The sequence below is a fragment of the Tyto alba genome, unplaced genomic scaffold (genome assembly GCF_018691265.1).
Source record: "Tyto alba isolate M040663 unplaced genomic scaffold, T.alba_DEE_v4.0 Super-Scaffold_48, whole genome shotgun sequence".
Lineage (NCBI taxonomy): Eukaryota > Metazoa > Chordata > Aves > Strigiformes > Tytonidae > Tyto > Tyto alba.
This window is the reverse complement of record NW_024881324.1, coordinates 14,052,823-14,076,831: the sequence shown is the minus strand read 5'-3', so window position 1 is coordinate 14,076,831 and position 24,009 is coordinate 14,052,823. Positions and strand designations below refer to the sequence as shown.

At 43.0% G+C, this 24,009-nt stretch overlaps 2 protein-coding genes across 2 annotated transcripts; one reads left to right on the top strand and one right to left on the bottom strand.

Annotated features, from left to right (window-relative positions):
* The first annotated feature begins 2,135 nt into the window (after positions 1–2,135).
* BPHL (biphenyl hydrolase like) lies at positions 2,136–20,329 on the top strand. The gene is made up of 7 exons (XM_042806772.1): positions 2,136–2,448; positions 6,187–6,290; positions 7,978–8,144; positions 12,100–12,253; positions 14,645–14,776; positions 17,373–17,496; positions 20,031–20,329. The coding sequence occupies exons 1-7, from the start codon at positions 2,354–2,356 to the stop codon at positions 20,116–20,118; spliced, it is 864 nt and encodes a 287-aa protein (XP_042662706.1). The 5' UTR covers positions 2,136–2,353; the 3' UTR covers positions 20,119–20,329.
* A 67-nt stretch (positions 20,330–20,396) lies between these two features.
* LOC116961310 (tubulin beta-1 chain) lies at positions 20,397–23,056 on the bottom strand. The gene is made up of 4 exons (XM_042806771.1): positions 22,930–23,056; positions 22,278–22,386; positions 21,890–22,000; positions 20,397–21,671 (listed from the first exon to the last, which is right to left on the bottom strand). Exons 1-4 carry the CDS (start codon positions 22,984–22,986, stop codon positions 20,611–20,613), a joined length of 1,338 nt encoding a protein of 445 aa, XP_042662705.1. The 5' UTR covers positions 22,987–23,056; the 3' UTR covers positions 20,397–20,610.
* Positions 23,057–24,009: the final 953 nt, after the last annotated feature.

Genomic DNA, 24,009 nt, shown 5'->3' with positions numbered 1-24,009 from the left:
TTTTCCCACAAGACCCCGGCCTTCTTTGGGCACATCATCTTGATCAACCAGGCAAAAAACACAGGCCATAAATCAATGTCTGCTCCACTGTAGATCTTCATGTGTGGCAGGGGGGGGCGCCCTGCCGTCTCACCACAGGATACAGGGGGGTCTCTGCTCCGGCACACCTTCCCCCTCTTTTCTTCCTCTGTTCCTCCACTGACCTTGGTGTTCACGCAGCTGCCACAAACCCAACTGCTCGTCGCCACATCCCTTCTTAAATACGTTATTGCAGAGGCGCAGCTGGTTGGCTCAGTTTTGGTGCAGAGGTGGAGCTGACTTGGAGCTGGGGGAGCTTCAAGAAGCTTCTCACAGGGGCCACCCCTACAGCCCCCTCCCCTGCTACCAAAAAACCCCACCACTCACTCAAACCCAGGATATTCTGTCACATTGACAGTGGGGTTAACACATCTGGAACTAGCCCATCCTTTTCTTAAGGGGTGCATACACCTCCTCATCTCCCTTTCCTCTCATCTGGTAAGAGCTTCTGGTTTTACCTTTCTAACTACTTCTTTCCCTTGCCCTACATTATACGATGAACCTTTTTTACTTTATCCCTCAGTTCTTCAGCACAGGTTCTGAGAATTTGTAACATCTCCATCAGCTATAGCAAGTAGAAGATACATAGGAAGATTAGATTGAAAGGCATGTTAACAGGAGTGAAACTGGATACAAGCTTGAGACCTTTCCCTCTGAAGCTCATAGCGATAGATGAGATAGGAGCCCCTTTTGATTCATGGGAATTGCAGAATTCAGAAAAAAATTGTGTAGCAGAAGACCAAGCTACTGCTTTTTCCTAAACACAGAACAGTCAGCTGTCACCTTCAGCCATTTTCCACCCAAAAGGAATGTAGACACTGACACAACAAAGATGAGACTCTGAAAGTGGCCTAAGAGACAAGGAAACTGTAGGGGCTTGTAGATGTCACTGGGCAAGAGTGAAGGCAGCTTGTCCTGATGATGGATTCCTAAATCCAAAAACCATAATCTTAAATGGTTTGATCTGCTCAGGGGATAAACTGCACCAGTATGCTCACACAGTCAAGTTAATCTCTTTACGCACTGGGATTTGTTATGACTGTCATTCCCCTCTAAGACTTGTTAGTCCTATGAAAACAAACGTCAATGGAGTGGGAAGGCTGACAACTATACACTCGGGCCAGTCACTGAGCTCCCACTGGGCTGCAGTGAGTATGTAACACTGACCTGTCTTGAGGAAACCCCTCTCATCCAGGTATAAGGCAGGAGACCTTGCTTGCTAGACCTTGTTTCAAGCCTGGTACCAGCTCTACAGTTTTCTGCTATTTTCCTCACTACCTTCCCCACAGCCCTGGCCGGCTGTGACTCGGGCCGGTCAATTCCCCTCCACACTTGGCAAGCAGATACTGCGGAAAGCTGTCAGTCTCCTTAGTGCTTTATGAGCAGCCTGTGAGGGGGTCCGGAGGGAAGCGAGACCAAGCTGTCAGGCTGCTCCAGGGACAGCTGGCCCTGAGTAGTATGGGCACTTGCCAGACCAAAGCTCTTGGCCAGGAGATGAGCGCTCTCCCCACAAGCCGGCCCGGCAAGTTAAAACCGGTGAGGCAGAGTTAATGATTCCTGCCGAGGGCCTGGGGCCAGCGTGCTGAACACACTGCGTTAGGGGAACTGCAGTCCCCAGAGCTGCGCAGGGAGCTTTTCTCCAGGCAGAGGGGGAGTCACAGATGGCCACCCGTCTCTTCTGTTTTCTCACAGTCCACAGAGCTTCTTGCACCGCGGGCTCATGACTTGGTCCCTTGTGTCTCCCAGTGCAAGACCTTCACCCCCGTGTAGACACCTCGGGCAGAGCAGCGTCGAGGTGGGTCTCTGCCCCCCAGACAGGACGGAGGTGCTCGCAGTGCCCCGCTCCCTGCCCTGAGGCACCCAGCGCCCCGAGGAGAGCTCCCGCCCTCAAGCGGGGGCTGCAACTTCCCTCCGCGGGGGCGGCAGGGGAGGGTCGGGGATCACCCTACGCGTGGGGAACATGGCTCGGGCCGAGAGACCGCCCACACGCCCCGCAGCTCCCTCACAGCGGGGCGGAAGCCGCCGGCGCACCGCCCTGCCCTGAGTGACACCTCCGGCCGCCAACTGGGGCGCGGGCAGCAGGCGGGAGCTCCCGCTGAGCGCCCTCCCCGCAGCCTCCCGGGGCGGGGGCTCCGGCGCCCGCTGCGAGGGGCGGCCGAAACGCCCGGAGCCCCGCCGTCCGCCCTCGGTCCCACACGCTCGGCGGGGCGACCGCCGTGCTCGGCGCAGCTCCGGGCGCCGGAGCTGACAGGGCGGGGCGACCTCGGTGGGCAAAATGGCTACGCGGAGCGCGGGCCGAGTCTTCCGGGCGCTGCGGCGGCTGCTGCCGCCCGCCCCGCTCACGCCCCGGCGACCGGCCGCCTCCTACGGGTAACATCCAGAGCCGCCCCCTGGCCCCCTCCCCTCCGCCTGGGGCTTGCGGGAGGTGACATTTGACAGGCACAGGGCGCGGGTGTGTGTGAAGAAGATGTTTTGGCAGAGGGGGTGCGCACTAGATCGGGTGTGTGTGTGTGTGTGTGTGTCAGGGCACGCCGGTGTTTCCCTGAGGGGCTCGCTTCTGCGGTTAGGCGGGGAGGGTCTGGCTGGGGGGGGTGGGTGGGTGGAAGAGCCCTTTCCGCAGGTACTCGCCCGTGGTGCAAGGAGCTGTAGCGGCAAAGCTCCCGGTCCCTTCCCGGCAGCGTCTGCCCTCCTTCCCTCAGAGAGTCCATTTTGCTGAGGGACCTGCTTGTCTGCCCCCTGCGGATAAGCCGTTTTGAGGTCTCAAAGAGAACAGATCCATGTAATGTATATAATACTGCATATTCCACAAATCTTACTAAGGAAAACAGATGTAATACCATAATTTCCGCCCCCTCCCGCACAGATAAAGACAGGGTTGTATCGTATCCCAGCTGGAACAGAAAGGTAGTTTGCAGAGTGTGAGGTGAGGTGCGGCCTCCAGCAAGGCACGGTGCAAGAGCTGCCCGCTGCATCTGTACTGTCTTGGTAAACACGGGCAGTACGTCTCCAGTGCTTCCCAAAGAGCTATAGACCTTAACATTCACTAATTCAGTTACAAAATAGCGGTTTGATTGCCTTGGTAAGCATAGGCAGTACATCTCCAATGCTTCCCAAAGAGGTATGAGCCTTAACATCACTAATTCAGTTACAAAATAGCGGTTCGATTTCATGTGTGTTAATATAATTTCTGATTATGCCAGCCAACGGGAAATGGGGTCTTCCTGAAAGCTTGGCAGAAGTGAAGTTGTCATACTGACAAGCACGCTGAAGTGATTCAGACTCACAGGGACTTGGTGTGAGGAAGACCAAATCGGTCTTAGGTGTAGCCAGTTCCAGTGCAGTTTCTCAGCACATAAAAAAAACTCAACTCATTTGTTCTTAGGCCAGAAAGTATTGAAACACTCTTTGTGAAACTCCTGGATTTCGTTGGACTTTACACCGAGGCACAAACCAAGAATAGAAAAACATCACAAACTCTGCAGAATTCTCAAGCCCCTGATGTTAATAATTAATCCTAAAAAATGTAGGACTGTAAAAAGATCTAGCATCTGAATCAGGAAAGCATCCCTTGTCTATTAAAACTACATGTTGGTAACCTTTTTTAAAAAAAGGTGACAAGATGGTGATGATTTCCGTTTTGTTAGGAACAAGAAATGTTTTTGGCAATTACTAATCAGAAGAAAAAAAAAATCACATCTTTCTATAAAATTAAATAAGAGCAAGGTCCTCATTTGCTGTGGTGAGAACTACGATAAAATATCCTGTGAAATGACAAACCAAAAGATAGTATGTCAAGAACGAAAAAAAAAAAAAATTATAAATAGAAAAAAGCAAAAGTCAGATATTCATAAAGGAGATAAGAAGGCTGTTTGAATGCTACATTCAGAATTCAAGTTGTAAAGTATATAACCACATCAGGTGTGATATATGGACTTAAATAAGGTTTAAAGTTACTGTCAAACTAATCGCTTGAATCACATTTGCATATTAATTCAGCAAAACTCACTAAAATTATGATGACACAATGGCAAGAATACAGCTCAAAGAAACACATCTGCATTTGCACGCTGGTTCTCAGGTTGGATCTGTAGAGGTAGAAAGAGCTGATCCCATTCTGCACAGTCACAGCTTCTATGTAGGCATCTGGCATGATTGGTTGTGTAGACCAAGATGGTATGTAAAATCCAAATGGCTTTGCATTGAACATGTTCTGTAGTTTAACCACTGCTTATGTATTGGGAACCTGAGTTCACAAGCTATTGTTGGTTTTCATTTTCCTTATGAGAAGGGTATAGATTTGTGGGATTTTTTACCTTTAATCACACGATTTGAAACTCTATATGGGTGGGACTATGTTTATGTACTGCAGGTAGTTCAGAATTTCTATGTTAAAACTGAATGTGTAGTAAGTTACACTGTTACGGTATATATACCGTAGAACAGAGATTGTTACATATAAGACTGGAAAACAGCATTTCTGTATGCATGTAAAATTCACACTGGTTGAATTCATAGGGCAAGAATATTTAATCTGGGTAAACTGAGAAGTGCAGGGAATGAGAATTAATCATTAAGCAACCAAATAGCAAAATTTTTATCAAATTACCACCTTTAAATAAAATTAATTCGGTTGTTGAAAAGAAGCCTTGCAACCATTATGTTACTGGAAAGTGGTAATTAATTCACTCTCTAAGACTCAGTTTTGGAGTTTTAGAAAGCAGGCATCCTTTATTACAGTGCCGGACACACAGGGGAGAGCTCCTCCTAATGTGTGTGTGTGAGAATGAAATCAACAAGCATTTATACTAGCCTATTTATACATATTAATTTCATTTTTATCATATTCATAACTTCTCCAGGGACTTATTTAGCATATGTTAATGTCTCTCGCGCACGTCAGTTGGAGTCTTTGGGTGGTCATTGGGGATCTTCAGATGAAGGCTCATAGTCTTCTTCACTGTGTTCGCCAGTTGACCCTTACTTCTGCGCAGACTCAGTCCTGTGGTCATGTACATCTTGTCCTTCAAGTCTGGCCTGGTCTGGTTTGTTGCTAATTTGCAGCTTCTTTATGTTTCTTTGCACCTGCCACTACAAGGCCAAACTGTCTCCAATAAGATTATTTATGAGTTCCTTATCCTACAGTTATTCCAACTATTCCTCAAAAGATCATTATTTGTTCTGCAGCACAATTGTTAAATGGTTAAAACATCTTAAATTGATCTTAATTCTATTCCACAAATATATATTTTCTAATAATCTTAGTTTGCAGGTATCAATTAGGACACAAATGTCCTTGGGAGAACAAATGTAATGGTTTATACTGTTAAGAAGATACCTTCAATCTATGCTACTTCTGCTTTCTCGCTAGGTGTTTGTACCTAAACATGGTATCTCAGGTCACCTGTTTGCATTTACACGTCTGGCTTCATACTGAAGGTTAATGTAGGGTTTTAAGGGTTAGGATTTAGAAGTGGCCTATGCAGTCAATTTTTGTGATACTTCTTTAGTGGGAGGGTTTTTTGGTCATGTGGTGTTTTCCAATTAAGCATTATCTCCTGCTGAGATTACATGGACAGATATATTATCATCACATTCTTCTTCTCCACCCTCACCTCAATGCAAGGTGATTTGCATCATAGACCCTCTGGTTCATGAAAAACTGTAACAACAGATTGTGGTTTCTGTAGCAGATGGAGAGGCTCAGTCTAGCAATCAGGTGAACACCAGCCTTTTCAAAAGTTATGCTGTGACAGAATAAGGTTTCTCCTCTATAATATATTTCTTTCAATATATTTCTGTAGCCATGTAATGCTGCTTTTATATTCCTCTTGTTGCACAGTCAAGACTTTTTTTTTCTCCCCTTTAAATAATTTAACTACATTTGTGAAAAACAAGTACAAATGCTACATAGTGGTCACAACTGAATACTTGTCTGCTCCTGATAAGTTTTTTTATTTAGTCTTCTGTGCACCCATTAAAGGATTTAAATCTCACTGTATTGTTGTTAATATCTAGAAAAAGTAATTATTCTATCCTCTTTGAATGACCATGTAGTAATGAGAATTATCTGAATGTTTCCCTTTTTCTCTCCCCTTCCCCCATCCCTAGTACTTCAATAACATCTGCCAAAATCCAAGTGAATGGAGTCCACCTGCATTATCAGCAGACAGGAGAAGGAAGCCATGCGGTTCTTCTACTTCCTGGAATGCTAGGTCTGGAGATTTTGCCTTATCTTTGTAGAGCAACTGCCTCTTTTGCCATTCAGCCTGAGGTTGGAATGCACAAAACTAGTTTGTAGTATGTTCGACACCCAATGATGGAGCTTTGTCATTAAAAAAAATTGCTACACATACAACCGATAGGAAAAGACAGAGTTATTGCAATCTATTAACAGGTTTTAAAGATTTCATTTATCTCGCCAGGCACGTGTTATACAAATGTCTCAACTTGTGTACTAGTCACTCGCACTTTGGGATTTAACTGTACAAAGGGGGTATCCAGCACAGGTGGCAAATAGCTACACAAGGTGCAAAATAACAGGGGTGGGGGGAAATCAGGTCAGTTATATTTGTTACAGAGACTGAATTATGCATTCCTTTTTAGAGAGTAGGTGCATTCCAGTTGAATTAATAAGCGTAATGCAGCACTTACAGTTTAATATCATAGTGAAAAAGGCACAGTTGAGACTTCCTTTTTGCTTTAAAATGTATTTTCATGTTTTGGTTATTCAGGGAAACATCATTAAAATTCTCAGTGGCTTTTAGAGATGGACAACAGGTTCTGCTAGCCAAGTGGTATACAAAGCCTATGTAAGAATATGTGATTAATATTAATCAGGTTGTGTTGATATTTTTCAAACAACCTGATATTTTGCTTCTGATACTAGCTGTTATTTGGTGTTGCAAGAGATCATGCCAAGCTATAGTCAGCTCATCACAGCATGCTATATACAGCCTCTTTTATCATTTAGACCAGCTGATAATATAGGATGAAGTATCTGAAGACATATTTCTCCAAATAAACAAAACAATATCTTACATTAAAAAAGATGTTTAACAGCATTTAACAATGGATAGCCAATTTGATATTTGATTTACATCATTTGAATATATTAGATCTGAACGGATTTTAATCAAGTAGCATGTGATACTGTTACCACATGACCATAATGCAAATAAGAAGTAAATGCAAAAATCTTACCTTCATGCTAGTGTTCATAGATAGCTTAGTGAAATAAACTGGAGTAATTAGTTTTTTAATCCTTTGAAGGTCTCAGCCATCAGTAAAAGAAACTGTTCTGCATCAGAAAAATTGCTGTATTTGACTTATTTTGGTAACATACATATTAGAAAAATCAAAAGTTAGTTTTGTGCTTCGGTGTCACCACTGTCTCTTCAAGCAATTAAGTATTTAAAGCTCAGCTTTAAGCACCAATATTCTCATACAAATGTTTTATCAAATAAGAACAACTGTCTCACACAGTGCTTTTCACCTACAAATTTGTAGCTAGTCAGTATATTCCTCCCCTTTCAGTTTCACCTGTGCTGTCTAGATAAACACAAATGACCATACTAGTGCTTGAAATCTGTTAAAGGTAAGTCCCTACCCAAGTAACTCAGTTTAAGATTCTGTATTAAAGCATCTGTGTAGAGCACATTTTTTGACAAGCTTACATCCCTACCAGAGATGTTCTGCTCCAAGTGTATTGCAGATTCTGAAGATTTTTATTGTTCTTCCTGTCTGAGAGTTGCAATGGTTAGTTACAATTAGAGATAAAGTGTACTTCAATTGATAGATATCTTTTTTTTTTTAGAATTAAGATACACATTTCCATTTAGAGTATGTATACTATGTATTTATTATGGTGGTTACTATAATTGAAAAATGATGATGTTTCAGGGAGTGGTCAAACTGATTTTGGACCACAGCTTAAGTCTATGAATAAGGATCTTTTCACAATTGTTGCTTGGGATCCTCGGGGATATGGACAGTCCATTCCTCCATCTAGAGACTTTCCTCCAGATTTCTTTGAGAGGGATGCAAAAGATGCTGTGGATCTTATGCAGGTAAACCTGTTTTGAGATTTTATTATTTTTTATGTACATAAGTAAAAGCTGTTTTCGTTAAACTCTGAGAAGGAGAAAGAATACTGTTAAACAGATTGTTTCCATCAGACAGCAAGTTATACAAAAGAGCATACAAACGAAGGCTTAAAACTGAGCAGATGCACGGTATTCTGGAAAATATTTTCTTCTTCCATCTCTTCTGCAATATACATAGGGTTTCAGCAGTGGGAATTAATTATAAAGCAATATGTTTTTATTCCAAGACCCTGCCCTAAGAGGTTTGCAGCCAACAACCATGTAAGTTTAGGTAAAGCGTATATGAAAAACCAAAGTCTATGCTAAGTGCTTTAACTGAGGGGATTACAGTAGTGAAAGGCTCTTAGAAAATTTTCTAGCTATTAGAATCTTGGCATTTTGCCTTAAGCAGAATCAAATGTTTCTTGAAATGGGCTAAAAATTAACTTGATGCTTTGCATTTTACAACATATTACTGAAATAATATTTGTGGGAAATCGAAGGGTTCCTGTGATTATACCAGATCTTAATAACTAATACAGCTATTGTGATTATAAAGAGTATGACTTAAAGCTGTTATTATTTCTCTGTCTTGCAGAATTTTTATTTAAAATTTGTGTTTCTATGTTCCTCTTTTATTCCATCCTGTAAGTGCTAACACTGTTTTCTGGTTTAGTTTTAACTAATATTTTGGCTTTGTTATAGTAAGCTATACAGTCTCTTTGGCCATGTTAAGAAAGTTGGCAGAGCATTAAAATTCCAAAAATATGAGACAAGATTCAGACAGTCAGTCCAACTGTATTTCTGTAATAAGCAGTAACCTTGCAGAAACCCATCTGAAACTGCAAATGCAGCCTTCCTGGAGTATTCTGCATAGCAAAACAAAATAAATCTGACAGCAGAATCAGAATTAAGACACAATTTTGCTCTCTAACCATAAAAACAATCTCTCTGCACTGTAAACCACCAATTTATTTTACTACGCTAACAAAGAAAATACAGGAGCTGCCATGGATAGTTGACAAATTTTCAGTCTAAATGGTTATAACCCCCTTCCCTGCTTCGGTTCAAATATTAATAAATTCAAAATAGAAAACAGCTGTCCCTAAAGAGGATGTAACCATGTAGCTTCCAGTCAAACAGGGCAACAGCCTACCAATCTCTAAAGCTGCCCAAACAAATGAGACGTAGCATCCTGGTCTTTTTGAATATGTTTATTAATATAAGCATATAATAGCAAATTATTAAACTCTTCCCAAGCGTGGGTAACTTGCTTCTATTTTAGCATAGCAAAGGATAGCAGAAATCCCAAGGAATCATCACAACTAGGATTTCCAGAATAAAACAGTCATAACTCCTGCAGAGGGCTTTATTGTGATGTATGGTTTACATATGGCATCTGGCCTACACTTGACCAAAAAATCCCATCTGTATAGGTGAGCCTTCACAACCTTTATTCTTGGCTCCTTCCTATTGTGGTGTCTCTGCTACCGCTTAGAGTGCTGGAAGGTTTATGTGGAATAACAAAAGCTGAAACTCTGCAGAGTATTTAGCACCTTCTTGCAGATGACCCTGCTCTGTATCACCTTAAGTGTTCTGTGAAGGAGTTTGCTTGAAGTAAAAGGAGTATAATGCAAATAAGTCCACTTTGCTGCACTCTATCCCAACCTCTAATGCTAGCAAAGGCCAATAGCGTTAAAACAACCATTATGGAAGTAATTAGTGTTGGTATTTAAGAGGTTCTTACTTTTCAGAGCTGCTGTCCTAATGAAAGGATAAGCTTGGGCTTCTCCAAGTTTTTGTAGATCAACCACAATCCTTACTTGTGATGTACTCCATGTGATCCAATGAAAGTGTACAGTCCAGAATGCTGTATTGCAGCTCACTGTTTTAAGTTACTTCTGTCACAGCCTATGTGATGATTTGATTGCATTCCACATAGGCCTGGACAGAGGAGGTGATTTCAGAAGAAATTTTGCTCATTTACAGGGTAAAGCCAGCACAAAATCACCCACAGAAATGGGCTGTGCAACCAGCTCTCAGGTTATTGCCGGTTAGGTAGAGGCCTGTACTGCAAGTAGTTCAAGATTAAAGCAAGCAAACACACATACCATATCCAACGCATCAGTTACATCACATTGTTTTTCAGAAGGGTGCAAAGGATAAATTAAATTCCTCCTGATGGAAAGGCATCCTGAGACAACCCAAAGAATGCATCAAGATAAGGGCTAGTAAACAAGAAATACTGGAGGTGAATAAATCGCAGTTGAAGCACTGGCAAATAACCTGGCACGAACCATAACTTTTAATCAGCTATTCCATCCATCAGCTGACTTTCAGATCTGTAATTTGCCACTGGCAGTAGGGGAACAGCGACAGCAAAAGCTTAAGCTTTACAAGCACTGCTGCCAACTCCTGAAACTTGCCAAGACACCAGTAACCCTTCAACAGCACCACTCTGAAAACTGGTCACAAATAACTACTTTTTCAGCAAGCCAGGGCCAACTTGTGATCAGCTAAGAATCAAGGTTCTCTTTTCTTGCTGTCAGGTCTTTACCTTTTCTTTCGCCTACCTAATTTCTTTTCTGTTTAGTAATTATAGCTTAGCAGAGTGAAATCTAATATTGAACAACACTACAGTGAGCATAATTACCAAGGAAGAAGCCAAAACCATAAAAGCCTTATAGTGATAGTTTTCTAGGTATTGAGTTGGCTGATAAAGTTCTGCCTCCCTTGAGCATTAAGTTTACAAGCAGACTAGAAACTGTTTTTTCTCTCTAACTGTTTCTCATTGCCTGCATTTTCACTTTCTTCCATCCAAAGAAAGCAGGCCTGAACTTCCAACAACAAAACACCAAGCACCAAAACAACTCATTCAACTAACTTGCTCTTTTTCCTCCAAAAGTATAGTATCTTTCTTAATCACATCTAAAAGGCTGTAATTTCTGAAAACAAAGAAAACCACGCTTTTAAACCTTTATGTTTATTTGCAGAGGAGTTCACAAACTGAGGCTTCTCTATGTGAAACTGCAAATGCTGCTTAAACATTAAATATCATCCCTGTACAACCTTCAGATGAATTTGCTTTTACATTCCCCACTGAACATCATACACACAAAATCCTCTCTCCTGTCCCTGCCAGTACCCCCTACCACAGATTGTGGTATATGAGGAAACAAGAGTTTCAAATTCCAGTGGAAGGCATTGTACAAGTCAGAATGAATTAAAGTCTTGATTGTCATATGTTTTTGCCCTGAGCCTTCCTTTTTGAGCAGGAGCAATTTTATCATTAATATTTTGAATTGCAATTCACCATGAAGGAGCATTTAAAATGTACACTTAAAGGCCTCAGAAAATGCAAATTAGACATTAAAATTTGATACAATCCTGTAGGAAATACTTTAAGCATTTTTTGGTTGTTACACAGCAGATTTTTTTTTTTTTTTGATCAGCTAGCATCAGTAAATTAGATTACTGGGTTCCATTTTTCAAGTCTTAAACTTTTCTTAAATTCATCTTGGTCTTGGATTACCTACCATCCCACACTGTGATGAATCCTTGCCAATTTTATACCTCAAGAACCCACAAATTCTTGGTATCATCATGCTCTCTGAAAAGGTTTTTACTCTCCATTGTAAATAAACATTTCAAGAGGACTTTTTTTAATGGAGCAAGAATCTAATATGGCTACTGCCTGTTTCATTAAATAGTTGTAGAAAATTGGAAGGGCAGGTATAATTTATTGTTTTCTAAATATTTCACCTTTTCTTCGCTATTTCTACATATAGCAGGAAAACTATATTTTCTAATTATGAAAGCTAACTATACTTCAACTATGTAGTGTTGTGTCTAAATCTGTACTGTTAGTTTACAAGAAATATTTCATATTGCTTGTAAAACCAGATGATGATTGGCATATAACTTTCTTGTACAAATCAAGGCACTGAAATTTAAGAAGTTCTCTTTGCTGGGGTGGAGTGATGGTGGAATTACAGCGCTTATTGCAGCCGCAAAGTATCCAACTCTTATCCACAAGTTGGTTGTCTGGGGAGCAAATGCCAGCGTTACTCAAGAGGATGTGAGAATTTATAATGGTATGTACATTCTGAATATCGTATCCTAAAATAATTATTTTCATTTCTTCTTGACCTAAGGATCTTAGTCACATAACAGCTAAGTGGAAACAGAGTTGAGGACACAACAAATGTAAAGGAACAGGACACAGAATTCACCAAGTTCCTGAGTATAAGGATAAATTAAAGTCATAGCAAGAAGCACCCTAACAATTACTCCAAGGGTAATATAATGAAATTTTTTAACATCCTTACCAACAGCTGCTGAAAAGTGTAAGTTATAATAGCTTAACAGTAGTTTTCAGAACGTAAAACTTCTGTTGCTGTAACAGGTTCCTAAATATAAATTGCAAATAATACTACTGATCCCTGTCTTAATTTCCTTTCTCACATCTTGTGCAACCTTTAGACGAGGTCTACAGAAAAACCAGTAGGCTAGCACATAACAAACTTTGCCTCCAGGGCCTATAAAATACATAAACAGTAAGAAAACAAGCTCATAACTTACCCTTTGCTTCAGGAAGCAAATGAACCATTCAAGTAAATGTCCCAGGATGCCTTTCTAATTTGCATTCCTTTAACGTTAATTACTGTGGTTACAAAACCTTTGCAAAGTAAAAAAAACCATGGGATTTCTGAGCCTTATTTCACTCACATGAAATAGAATCTGTCCATTTGTCACTTCAAAGGAAAATAGCAAAAACTGCTTGTGAATTCATAAAGAGACCTTATTTCCTTTTGAAATTAGAAATCAAGAGTTAACCATGCAGTCTCTCAGCAATTGTAAACCAGTATAGCTTCACGTGAGTGATTGGAGTTTGATTTATACCAGCTGTGAAGTCTATCTTGCTTCAGCTAAATTACAATTGGATGCATTGCACATGTGTACTTATCTCACCTACACTAAAGCACTTTAATCAGTAGTAGTAGTATGTTTTTTAGTTCAGTAAGCAAAATGCTTTTTAGCTCTGTAAAAGTGCTGCTTTATTTCTTTATATGCTTTTATATGTATGAAGTTTTTATTATGCAATTATGAAATGCCTATCAGTTACTATCAGCCAACAGGCAAAAATGTTTAAAAAAAACCCAAAAAACAAATCAACCAACCAAACAACAACAACAACAAAAACCCCACCAAAACAAAAAGAAAGAAAGAAAGAAACAAACAAAAAAGGCAGTGCTGACCTTTGGCCTCTGTGGCAACCAGTGCTTTTCAACATCTCTGTCTGGGTGATGGAGCTCAGAGAGCAGCAGCACAAGCCTTCTACAAATGGCCCATCAGTGAATCCCGACTGCAGTGGAGGGTCTGGTAGGAGAGAAAGGTGTTTATTTCATATCAATGTCGTTTTGACATTGGCTTCCCCTCCTCCTCCTTTTTAAATTAAGGCCATCTGCAAGGATAGATGCTAGTAGATTCTATAAGGGAGACAGATGTTCAGTAACAGCTAACCGATGGTAAGCCAATGCATTTCCAATCAGATACTGTTACAAAACTTTCAATCACTGTTATCTTGCTCATTTGACTGGACAAGTTCTGTTTTTTAATTAACACCTGACTCCTTTCTTACTTTATTTCCCATTTGAAACCAATTAAAAGCTTTGCTAGTGACATGTATTGCTGTTTGATGATACAGTACTTCTCAGGTTCTTTGCTATGCCAAAATTGTTCTGGGCTTCATTGATACAAAGCTGTACAGCTGAAATATAGCTTAGTGAAAGTCACCCTTGTGGATATCTGGTTTGTGAGCAGTACAGAAAATTTTAGGGGAAAAAAATAGGTACATCTGATAAATAAATAACTAGAATGTTAGATTATTTGTACAGCTTTAGCCATCCTGCCATGAGTCATAGGACTCTACTGAGTAGAGTTGATTGTTTTTCTGTAAGGCTGGCAAATGTACCATGATGTCAGCCTGCTGGAATGCCTTAGTAAGAGCTTCCTTCCTCTGAATACTGGTAGGAGCCATTGAAGAACTACCATCCATGAGCCAAAGTAAAAGGCCAAAGGATGTGAAAAAGAATTGCCAGCTCTGGCACACTGTTATGAAACAGTCCCCATTTTATACGCAAGGTACTTCCTTGAGCTCCTCTTCTATGAGCCCTCCAAAAAGAAACATCAGAAGTTTTAGGACTGAGTCCTTTGTATTTAATTTTTTTTTCTGTTGCTCCTTGTGACCATAATAACAAGACAGTCTTCTGCAACTCAGAAAGACCCCAGCAGAGATCATAAAACTACCTTTTTTTAGACCCTTTCTATGCTATGAATTATTTAAAACCATTCAGTGCAGTTTCAAGTTTGAAATACACACCTGCCATTTGGTTTGAAAACTTACTTATATTAGATGTTGACAATACTGAGTTATATCTTGTTGCTGGAAAGGACTTTATGTATTTCAATGTTATTTTATGTAGGCATCCGAGATGTTTCAAAATGGAGTGAAAAGGTCAAGAAACCACTGGAAGATATGTATGGACATAAGTACTTTGCAGAAACCTGTGAGGCTTGGGTAGATGGAATATCTCGCTTTGCTGAAAAATCAGATGGTAAGGCTTTTATAACGTTAAACTGAAGCAATTGTAGTAGCAGACAGTTCTGGATAAAAATCTAACAGTAATCCTAGGAGCCAGTAAAGGGAGGACTCTGCATATGGCATTAAAATCTGGGTCTGACTCACACTCATGAATAAAGCACTTACTTTGTAGATGCTTCACAGAACCAGCAAGGTACAGGAGGAAAACACATTTATGGGAGGCATTAGCTGATGAGTCTCTCCTCTTTTCCACCACAAAGTTACATTATTAAATCATTGCCTTTGTGTAGACTGCTTTTTTCTCCTCTCTTCTCTCAGTGCCGAAAGATTACCTCTTGGTGACACTGTTAAGATACCCTCAAAGTGAGGCATATTAATTCCAGTTTCTGCAAACAGGAGCTAAAGCACTATTTGAAGCCTAGTAGCATGTGAGTTAAAAAAGAAGAAAGTTCAGATTTTGAGGACTCAGAATTAACAAAACAGATTTGAAAAACTCTATTGAGACAGCTTAGGTGTTTAAAAATCCAAAAAAGAATAGTTAAACTAGACAATATAATTATTAAATGTTTATCTCTGAAGATTTCTGCAATTACTCTGCATAGAGTTTTGCAGCCAAAGATACCAAGAATAATAACCTGCAGTTCTCTTAATTCAAAGGAAAGTTGCTTTTAATTTGCCTAAAGTAGAAATACATAATACATAAAAGAAGCAGTCTGTAATTCTCTTATACAAATTTTCCTATAGCTCTCATAATGAGAGACAGGAGGTGACCTATATTAACAGGCAGCAGGTACTACAAGGAAAACATTCCTTCATTTTGTATTTTTTCCATAAAGTTTTGCACAGGATCAGCAACATGGTACTAGAGTTTCTCCCAGTGGAGTGATGTAACAAGTTATGATCCGATTTTATTTTACCCTTTCTAAAATGCAATTCATTAAAAATAGGTTATTCTTAACTCCAAAGCCCAGGCTGGTGAAACTCTGGCTGTGACATCCTTTTACTGCCTGCACATGGCTCAGACACTGAAATGGAGAGACTGTGAAAAAGAAGCCACATGGAGACATGTAACAAAGAGCTGAATTACCTGGGTGCTGTAACTGAGTCAGATATTGGGAGAAGCCTGATGTTTGATAAAAAAGATGAGCAGCCATCGAACTACAGGTTTTTTCCAGGCGTAGCTTGGGTAGGGCAACTGAGACTTCAAGCAGGCCTCCTTGGAATCAAAGTTAAGACATACTGCACAAAAGGTGCAGATGTGGCAAATACGAGAAAAGGGGATGGTAAAACCTGTCAGAGATAGGAGGACAGCAAAACCTTTGTCAAAAACTCAACTCAAGCAGGTTTTTTGAAGAAATAGGCAATTTGCCCTAAATGGGACAGTTTTAGTGTGAAATGCCGTAAGAAATTAACTTTTAGAAGGTGCCAACACTTAATGAAACTAAGTTGCGTAAAGCTGCAAAATACAAGATTCTCCTTGCTGTTCTGTGTTCTTGGAGTGAATATAATATAGTGGTTATAGTACAAAACAGTTTTAGGCTGGAAACTAGGAAATACTAGTTTGACTGACAGTATGTCCTTATGTAAATAACCTAAACTTACTTGTTACTTGTCCTGAAAAGCAGTCAACATTTGTCCAGGTGTTTGAGGACTGTGGGTGAAATGTTCTAAATTAAAATATTTAACCAGTAGAACTGCAAACTAAGGCTATATAAATAACCAAACAATTAGAAAAACTCTTGAAACAGCATATGACTTTAGAGCTAAAGAAAGTGTGTGTATATGAGCATTAACTGTACAGCTGTTGGTAGCTACCAGGAGACAACTACAAATAAGACGAAGTTAGCTCAAAGAGAAATGGAACCTAAAACTCGTCAAGTATGTTTTGAGAGAGTACGTCAAGTTTGTTCCGTTGCGAGAACATGGGAATTTAGGCAAAGAGGTTGGAGACTGTGTTACTAAAGGATAAGGAAAAAAGAAGGGGGAGGGAATAGAAGAGTCTTTAAGGTAAAGCATTAAAATTACTTCTAGTGAGATTAAAGACTAGTAAGCATAAAATTATTCTTGAGGTTCTGTAAGATGAGTGGGCAGGGAGACTAACCTTTGAATAATTTTAGTACAGTTTGAATGAAACGGTTATTCATTGCAGACAGCAAAAAGTCTGGAAGGTGGAACAGGCCTAAGTACAACTGAAGATAACTTGTTGATAAAAGTAGCAAATTTGTAACCTGACAACCGGTGTAACAAAATGTACTATTAACATGAAGGCCATGAAACTCTCAGGCTGGAAAGAACAAAGCCAGGGACAAGGTGCAGGTATTTGCTTCGAACAGTCGCAGGGAGCCTGGGGGAAACGTGGGACAGGCGTGCTTCATTCACTCTGTTTGTGCCAGTATCCATTAATGAAACAAATTTCAGTGAAGTAACATTTTGAGGAAAGAAATGTTAATTATAGTCCTGATTGCATATTTCTGTAGATTAATTGCACGCTATCCACAAGGAGAGGCAATAGTTAGAACCCAGTGGAGTTCACAGTGCCTTACAAAAGCGGTTTCAGTCTTTCATACTATTTTAAAACAAAGTGTGACCTGCATTTATTTTCTCCCTAGGTAGTATCTGCCAACAGTTGCTGCCAGATATTAAATGTCCTACTTTTATAATTCATGGTGAGAAAGACCCTTTGGTTCCACAAGCTCATGCAGAATACATTCATAAGCACATCAAAGGCTCTCGGTAAGTTATATGATGGACTATTTATAAACCATTGTTGAAGAACTGAAGCAATTCAAACCCACAGTGTAAAAAAAAAAAAAAAAAAAAAAAAAAAAAACCCAACAACAACAAAACAACAAAACCCAAAACAAACAAAAAAACCCACAAACCAGTATTTGGACAAGTTGTCTCAGCCACAGACAGAGCTACTCTAAACTTCCCTAGCAAGATACAGTGCGAACAGTGTAGCTGGACCTTTCTTGTGATATAAAAAGTATACTACTTTGATAAGCTCCTTCCTGAAGTCCTCCAAGAGTAACCAAGTGAGATCCTTTTCCTCTTTCCACTTCACACATAGAACCACCCCAATATTTCTTAAAACAAGCAAATTTCTTCTCTGCTTCTGTTGTGACGATTGCATTCCTTTTGCTGTAAGATACCTCACTTCAGCCCCATTCAATAGAGCAGTAAACTTAAATGCTATGAATAGAGAGAAACACAGGATACTGATGTTTGCTTTGCCTTCTTGATCTAAACCTCAAAGATTTTGTTTTTCCAACCGTCCCATGAATTTTCAGTGTTTTTAAGAAAAAGAGAATGAGAAAAAAAAAATGTACAACTATGCTCAGAGATACTGTTTTATAAACAAGAAAAATCTCAGGGCACCATCTGCTTCATTTGAAAATTCCAGAAAGGCTTCCTATAAGCAGCTGGGATTTCACCAGCTGAATTTTCTTCATAGATTCACACACAAATTCAAGAGTTATATTACTAATTAATAACAGACTGTGATGATTAACACTGGAGAAAAGAATTAGGACAACAAACCCCATTTTTATGAATGCAGAATGTAGGGAACTGTTCCCCTGATGTCATCTCTGTGAAAAATTGAGTGATATATTTATCTCAAAATCAGCCCCCTTGTTCATAGAAATGCACTATAGCACAGGAAAGATGAGAACAAGAGACAGTTCTAACAATCACATGCAGGTGTTTTATTCCATGTCTGCTAGTTAGTTACTCCCACATGCCCTGCTCAGAACACCTATCACCCTGTTAGGTTTCACTGAGCTCTGAAATGCTACAGATGCTGACTAAGGCAAGTCATCACAAAAACTAGACAAAGATCTGATAGATTCTCTTTGGAAGACAAGCCAAGGAGGAAACTGTTAGAAGTTACTATAAAATATAAAAACGCAATAAAATGTAAAGTGATTCTTTGCATGTCTTTGTGCTGAAGTGCTCCCCTGTATGTGTATTTATCAGAAAATAAACCAGACTAACGCTACTCTCAGAAATTAATATTTAGGTGCATGGTCCCTTTCTTCCCTTGTTGCACTGGAGATGACATGTTCCAATGTGAAGCAGAAGGAAAACCTTAAATCTGGCATATTTTCAGTAACATGCTTCTACCATTAGCTTTTCGTGCCTTGATTTTTATCTAGTAGTAAAGTAGAAAAAGCTTTTGCTGGTTGTCAGGCAGATACATTGCTTGTTTCTCTCCTGGTAAAGGAGTGTACCATCATTCTGTATTTGCATGGTATGGTTAGTTAGGTAGCTATATAGTGGCTTAACAGCAGTAGCTAATAGCTTACACAAGAGGTTTGTACATCTGTGTGCTACTTGGTCTTTGAAGAAAGAGACCTAATGAAATTCAGACAGAAGTGCTAGAAGAGTTGGGTATGTTCACACACTATTGCTCTTTTCCCCAAGACAAAACAGCACTTGTGACCCACCAGAAGAAGAAAGATCCCTCTTGCTGTAATGAGACTTAGATAACATGAAGACAAGGTAGCAAAGTATCAGTCAAGAGGGCTTTAGCCCTGTTGAAACTATGTAGTATGTGGTAGGATAAAACGATTTAAAGAACTTCCCACCCCCATATAAAGAAGTGTTAGAAGCACATACCTGATGTATAAAGTTTTTCCCAGATAGAAGGCAATGGCAAGTAGCTTCTTAGGCTTAGCACCCTTGTATCGGTATTAACCTTCTTCACAGATACTACTTCTAACCTTCTGTTATAGCTGAAGAAATCCTGACTTCCCTTTCTTACTGTAATGGGTGAATGAATGGTGTTAGCTTTGGATTGTCTTTTTGCGGAAAGATCAGACAAATACTAAGTGAGTTTGGGTAGTGACAAGAAATCTACATTTCTGTAGTGAACTCTTCAACATGTTCACTGCCCAGCACAACCACTGTTCTCTGAAAGAGGCAAAAGAGCTTGGGTATTTCACATACCTTTTGAAGATGCATTCTGCTCACCTGTTTCGGAATCTTTTCTTAGCAGACCACCAGAACAGTTCTAGAAGCTAGGTCTAGGGCACAAAAATTTGTTTTAAGCTTAGTTTATCCTCCCCAGAGTGGGGCAAGTAGTGTCTTTGTTGCTTCAACTATTGCTGGCTCACATTCTGAACCACACATAGGGATAGTACTTAACAAGTTACTTCAGTTCTGTACTTGGGAAACCAAGAGCAAGGAAATAGGTAACAAATATTTTAATTACCTATGCTCACAGAATATAATGTGTATTCAGTGTTAGTTTTTTCTCTTTTAAGGCTGCTTCTGATGCCAGAAGGAAAGCACAATCTACACCTGCGTTTTGCAGAGGACTTCAACAGACAAGTGGAAGATTTCCTACACTGAAACTGTTAAACACATAAGAGGTGTGTGTCCTTGCCTTGTTTGGGAGATTTTAGCTGGCTTTCCATTTTCATTCAAGTTACAGGTAGGTTTGGGTCCTGTAATAAACAAGAAAGATACTTGCATGAGAAGCATACATTTTGAGAATATGTAAGCCTCAGTGGATCAGAGTGCACCACTGTGTTGTAAGATTTCCAATATATCTTTAAACTTACTTCTTGCCACAGGCTGAACTGCTGTTGTGTCCAACAGAGGTATTAAGAAAGACAGAAAACATGATCTAGAATACATGCCTTTATGTGCTCTTAACATTAAAGGACAAAACCAATGTAATAACTGGGATTCAGAACTGTTACACTGAGAGATTTGTCAAAGTTACAAGTGCTGAGAGGATAATTGGATACACAGTTTCTAGAGAACATGCTTCAACACCACTATCAGAAGTCATTCAGTACACATGCCTGCTTTACAAAAGTTCCTTAGATCCCAGGCTGCTTAAGCCTCATCTTCCTCTCCCTCCTCTTCAAACTCCCCCTGCTCATCAGCAGTGGCATCCTGGTATTGCTGGTATTCGGAGACCAGGTCGTTCATGTTGCTCTCGGCCTCCGTGAACTCCATTTCGTCCATGCCCTCGCCGGTGTACCAGTGCAAGAAGGCCTTGCGGCGGAACATGGCCGTGAACTGCTCCGAGATCCTCTTGAAGAGCTCCTGGATGGCCGTGCTGTTGCCGATGAAGGTGGCGGACATCTTGAGGCCGCGCGGGGGGATGTCGCAGACGGCCGTCTTCACGTTGTTGGGGATCCACTCCACAAAGTAGCTGCTGTTCTTGTTCTGCACGTTGAGCATCTGCTCGTCCACCTCCTTCATGGACATGCGGCCCCGGAAGATGGCGGCCACCGTCAGGTAGCGGCCGTGGCGGGGGTCGCAGGCGGCCATCATGTTCTTGGAGTCGAACATCTGCTGCGTCAGCTCGGGCACCGTCAGGGCTCGGTACTGCTGGCTGCCGCGGCTGGTGAGGGGGGCGAAGCCCGGCATGAAGAAGTGCAGCCGGGGGAAAGGCACCATGTTGACCGCCAGCTTGCGCAGGTCGGCGTTCAGCTGGCCGGGGAAGCGAAGGCAGGTGGTGACGCCGCTCATGGTGGCCGACACCAGGTGGTTGAGGTCCCCGTAGGTGGGGGTGGTCAGCTTCAGGGTGCGGAAGCAAATGTCATAGAGGGCCTCGTTGTCGATGCAGTAGGTCTCGTCCGTGTTCTCCACCAGCTGGTGCACAGAGAGGGTGGCGTTGTAGGGCTCCACCACCGTGTCCGACACCTTGGGGGAGGGCATGACGCTGAAGGTGTTCATGATGCGGTCGGGGTACTCCTCCCGGATCTTGCTGATGAGGAGGGTGCCCATCCCAGAGCCCGTGCCGCCGCCCAGCGAGTGGGTCAACTGGAAGCCCTGGAGGCAGTCACAGCTCTCCGACTCCTTCCTCACCACATCCAGGACAGAGTCCACCAGCTCGGCACCTTCCGTGTAGTGCCCCTTGGCCCAGTTGTTCCCGGCCCCACTCTGACCTGAAGGGGGACCAGAAGCGAGGTGCCGCGTTAGTGCCCCGGGGAGGCACGGAGGGGGCCCCGCTTTTCCTTCCCCATGGCCATCACCCCTCGCTCCCACCCCCACTGGGGCGTGGGGGGATCCATGTCCCCCCCCCGGGTCACACACACGCTCGCTCCGAGCCTTCCCTGGGCTCAGAGCTCCCGCTCTGGGACCCCTCCATCCCGCACTGGCTCACCAAAGACAAAGTTGTCGGGCCGGAAGATCTGGCCAAAGGGTCCGGAGCGCACCGAGTCCATCGTGCCGGGCTCCAGGTCCACCAGGATGGCACGGGGGACGTACTTGTTCCCTGCGGGAGGAACCAGCACCAGCGTTAGAGCCCCGCAGTTGGCAGCTGGGGTGGCAGGAGCCCTGCTCTGCTGCCCACCGCCGCCTCCCCGCATTCACTGGAGAGACGTGCTGTCTCGATCAAGACTACCATGTTATCAGAGCTATTCTGAGAACAAAGCTCTCTTAGAGGAGTCACTAGCAGATGACAGCTCTTGTTCAGGGATTACTCCAGCCTCAGTGAACTGGCATGTCTGCCCCATTTATTTAAGGACATCTGAGGAAGCAGACACACTTACCAGCAGCTTCATTGTAGTAGACATTGATCCTCTCCAGCTGCAGGTCGCTGTCCCCGTGGTAGCTGCCAGTGGGGTCGATGCCGTGCTCATCGCTGATGACCTCCCAGAACTGGAAGAAATTTTTGGAAAAACGTCAATGATTAAGCACAGCTGGCCGGTGCCAATCACCCACCCCCGGCGCGGTCTGTGCATGCCGCGGCCGTGGCTGTGGCCGCTCCCTCGCATGGCGGAGCAGCTGCCCGCGGGGAAGGTGCGGCAGGGCGGCGGGGCTCCCCCGGCCACAGCAGCTGAATCGGCTGCGGGCGGACGGGCTGCTGGAGCACCGCAGTGCGAGTTAATTCTTTTATAGCTTGTATCCGAGGGATGACGATCGCGGGGATCTCAGTTTGCTCTGCTCCCATTGTTTAGAAGTGGCTTAAGACCCTTACAAGATGGCAACACCTGCAGGACCCTCGGGGGGAGGGGGCTATCCGCCGCACCGAAACACCCTCCGTTCCCTCCCTCCGGAGCAGGGGCGCTGCCGTGGGAGGGCTGGGCAGCCCTGACCACCGGAGACAGCGGGAGCCGCGGTGCCTCAGCGAGCCCCGGGACTCTTTTCATTTCGGGTCGGGGCTGCGTGCTACCCGCGGGGTGCGATCCCCCCGCCCCGTACCTTGGCGCCGATCTGGTTGCCGCACTGCCCGGCCTGGATGTGCACGATCTCACGCATGGTGGTGGTGCCGCCGCCGCCTCCGCGCCGCTCCGCCGCTCACCTCCCGCACTCGCCGCTGCGGCGGCCGCGCCCCACACCGCCCCTTAAATCGGGCGCCGCGCCCCGCCCGGCCCCGCCCCGCCGCTGACGTCATGCGGGAACGCCGCGGAGCCAATGGGAGCGCGACGGCGGGGCGGGGCTGCGGCATTGTCATCCGCAGCGCGGGGGGGAAGGGGCGGGGCCTCTCGGTGCGGGTCCCGGTCCCGGTCCCGGTCCGGGTTCGGGTGCGAGTCCGAGTCCGGGCGCGGGTCCCGGTTCGGGCGGCCTGATGCGCTGCAGCAGCTTCGCCTTCAGCCGGCGGGAGAAAGGCCGGAATCGGACAAGGCGTGGCGCACCTTGGGCAGAAAAAGTTAAAAAAACCCCACCCAAAACCAAACCAAACCCCTAATTTCCCTTTGCACACCTGTTGGAGCTCCTCCCCTTACTTTCTTTGCCTCTGTTGTGCTGCAGCAGCAAGGCATGCGCTGCTATGTTTTATTAGCACCCTCGAGCCTGTATTTCTAGCTCAGGCCTGCTTGATCGTGTTTTAATACATTTTAAGCACAAGAATCATCTTCCCACAGCTCGGGCGCCTGAGCCATGTGGGGACTGGGTCACAGTGACGGAGCCCACAGCCACCTTCAAGCGGTGCAACCATCCTTTAGGTGATTTGCCAAACCTGTACATGTGGGGCTCTAATTTCAGGAGCAGAGAGGGCTGGCATGGGACTTTATGCTGCTACTAAAGAGTGGCTTTTTTGGGGAGTCGTCTGGTGGCGGTAGCAGTTTGAACACCCATAGGAATAGGATATCTTTTTTTCTATAAGCGAAGTTATGTTCTGTCTTACCAGACACCTGCCACGCACCTCATTTTGGAAAGTTTTGGATCCTGCTTGTTCCCTCACAGAAATAAACTGAGCTAAGAACATGGCAGATGACCAAGGGAAGAGGGACAATTCAAGAGCAACAGTGAGAACAATATATTTGAACTGACTGATACACA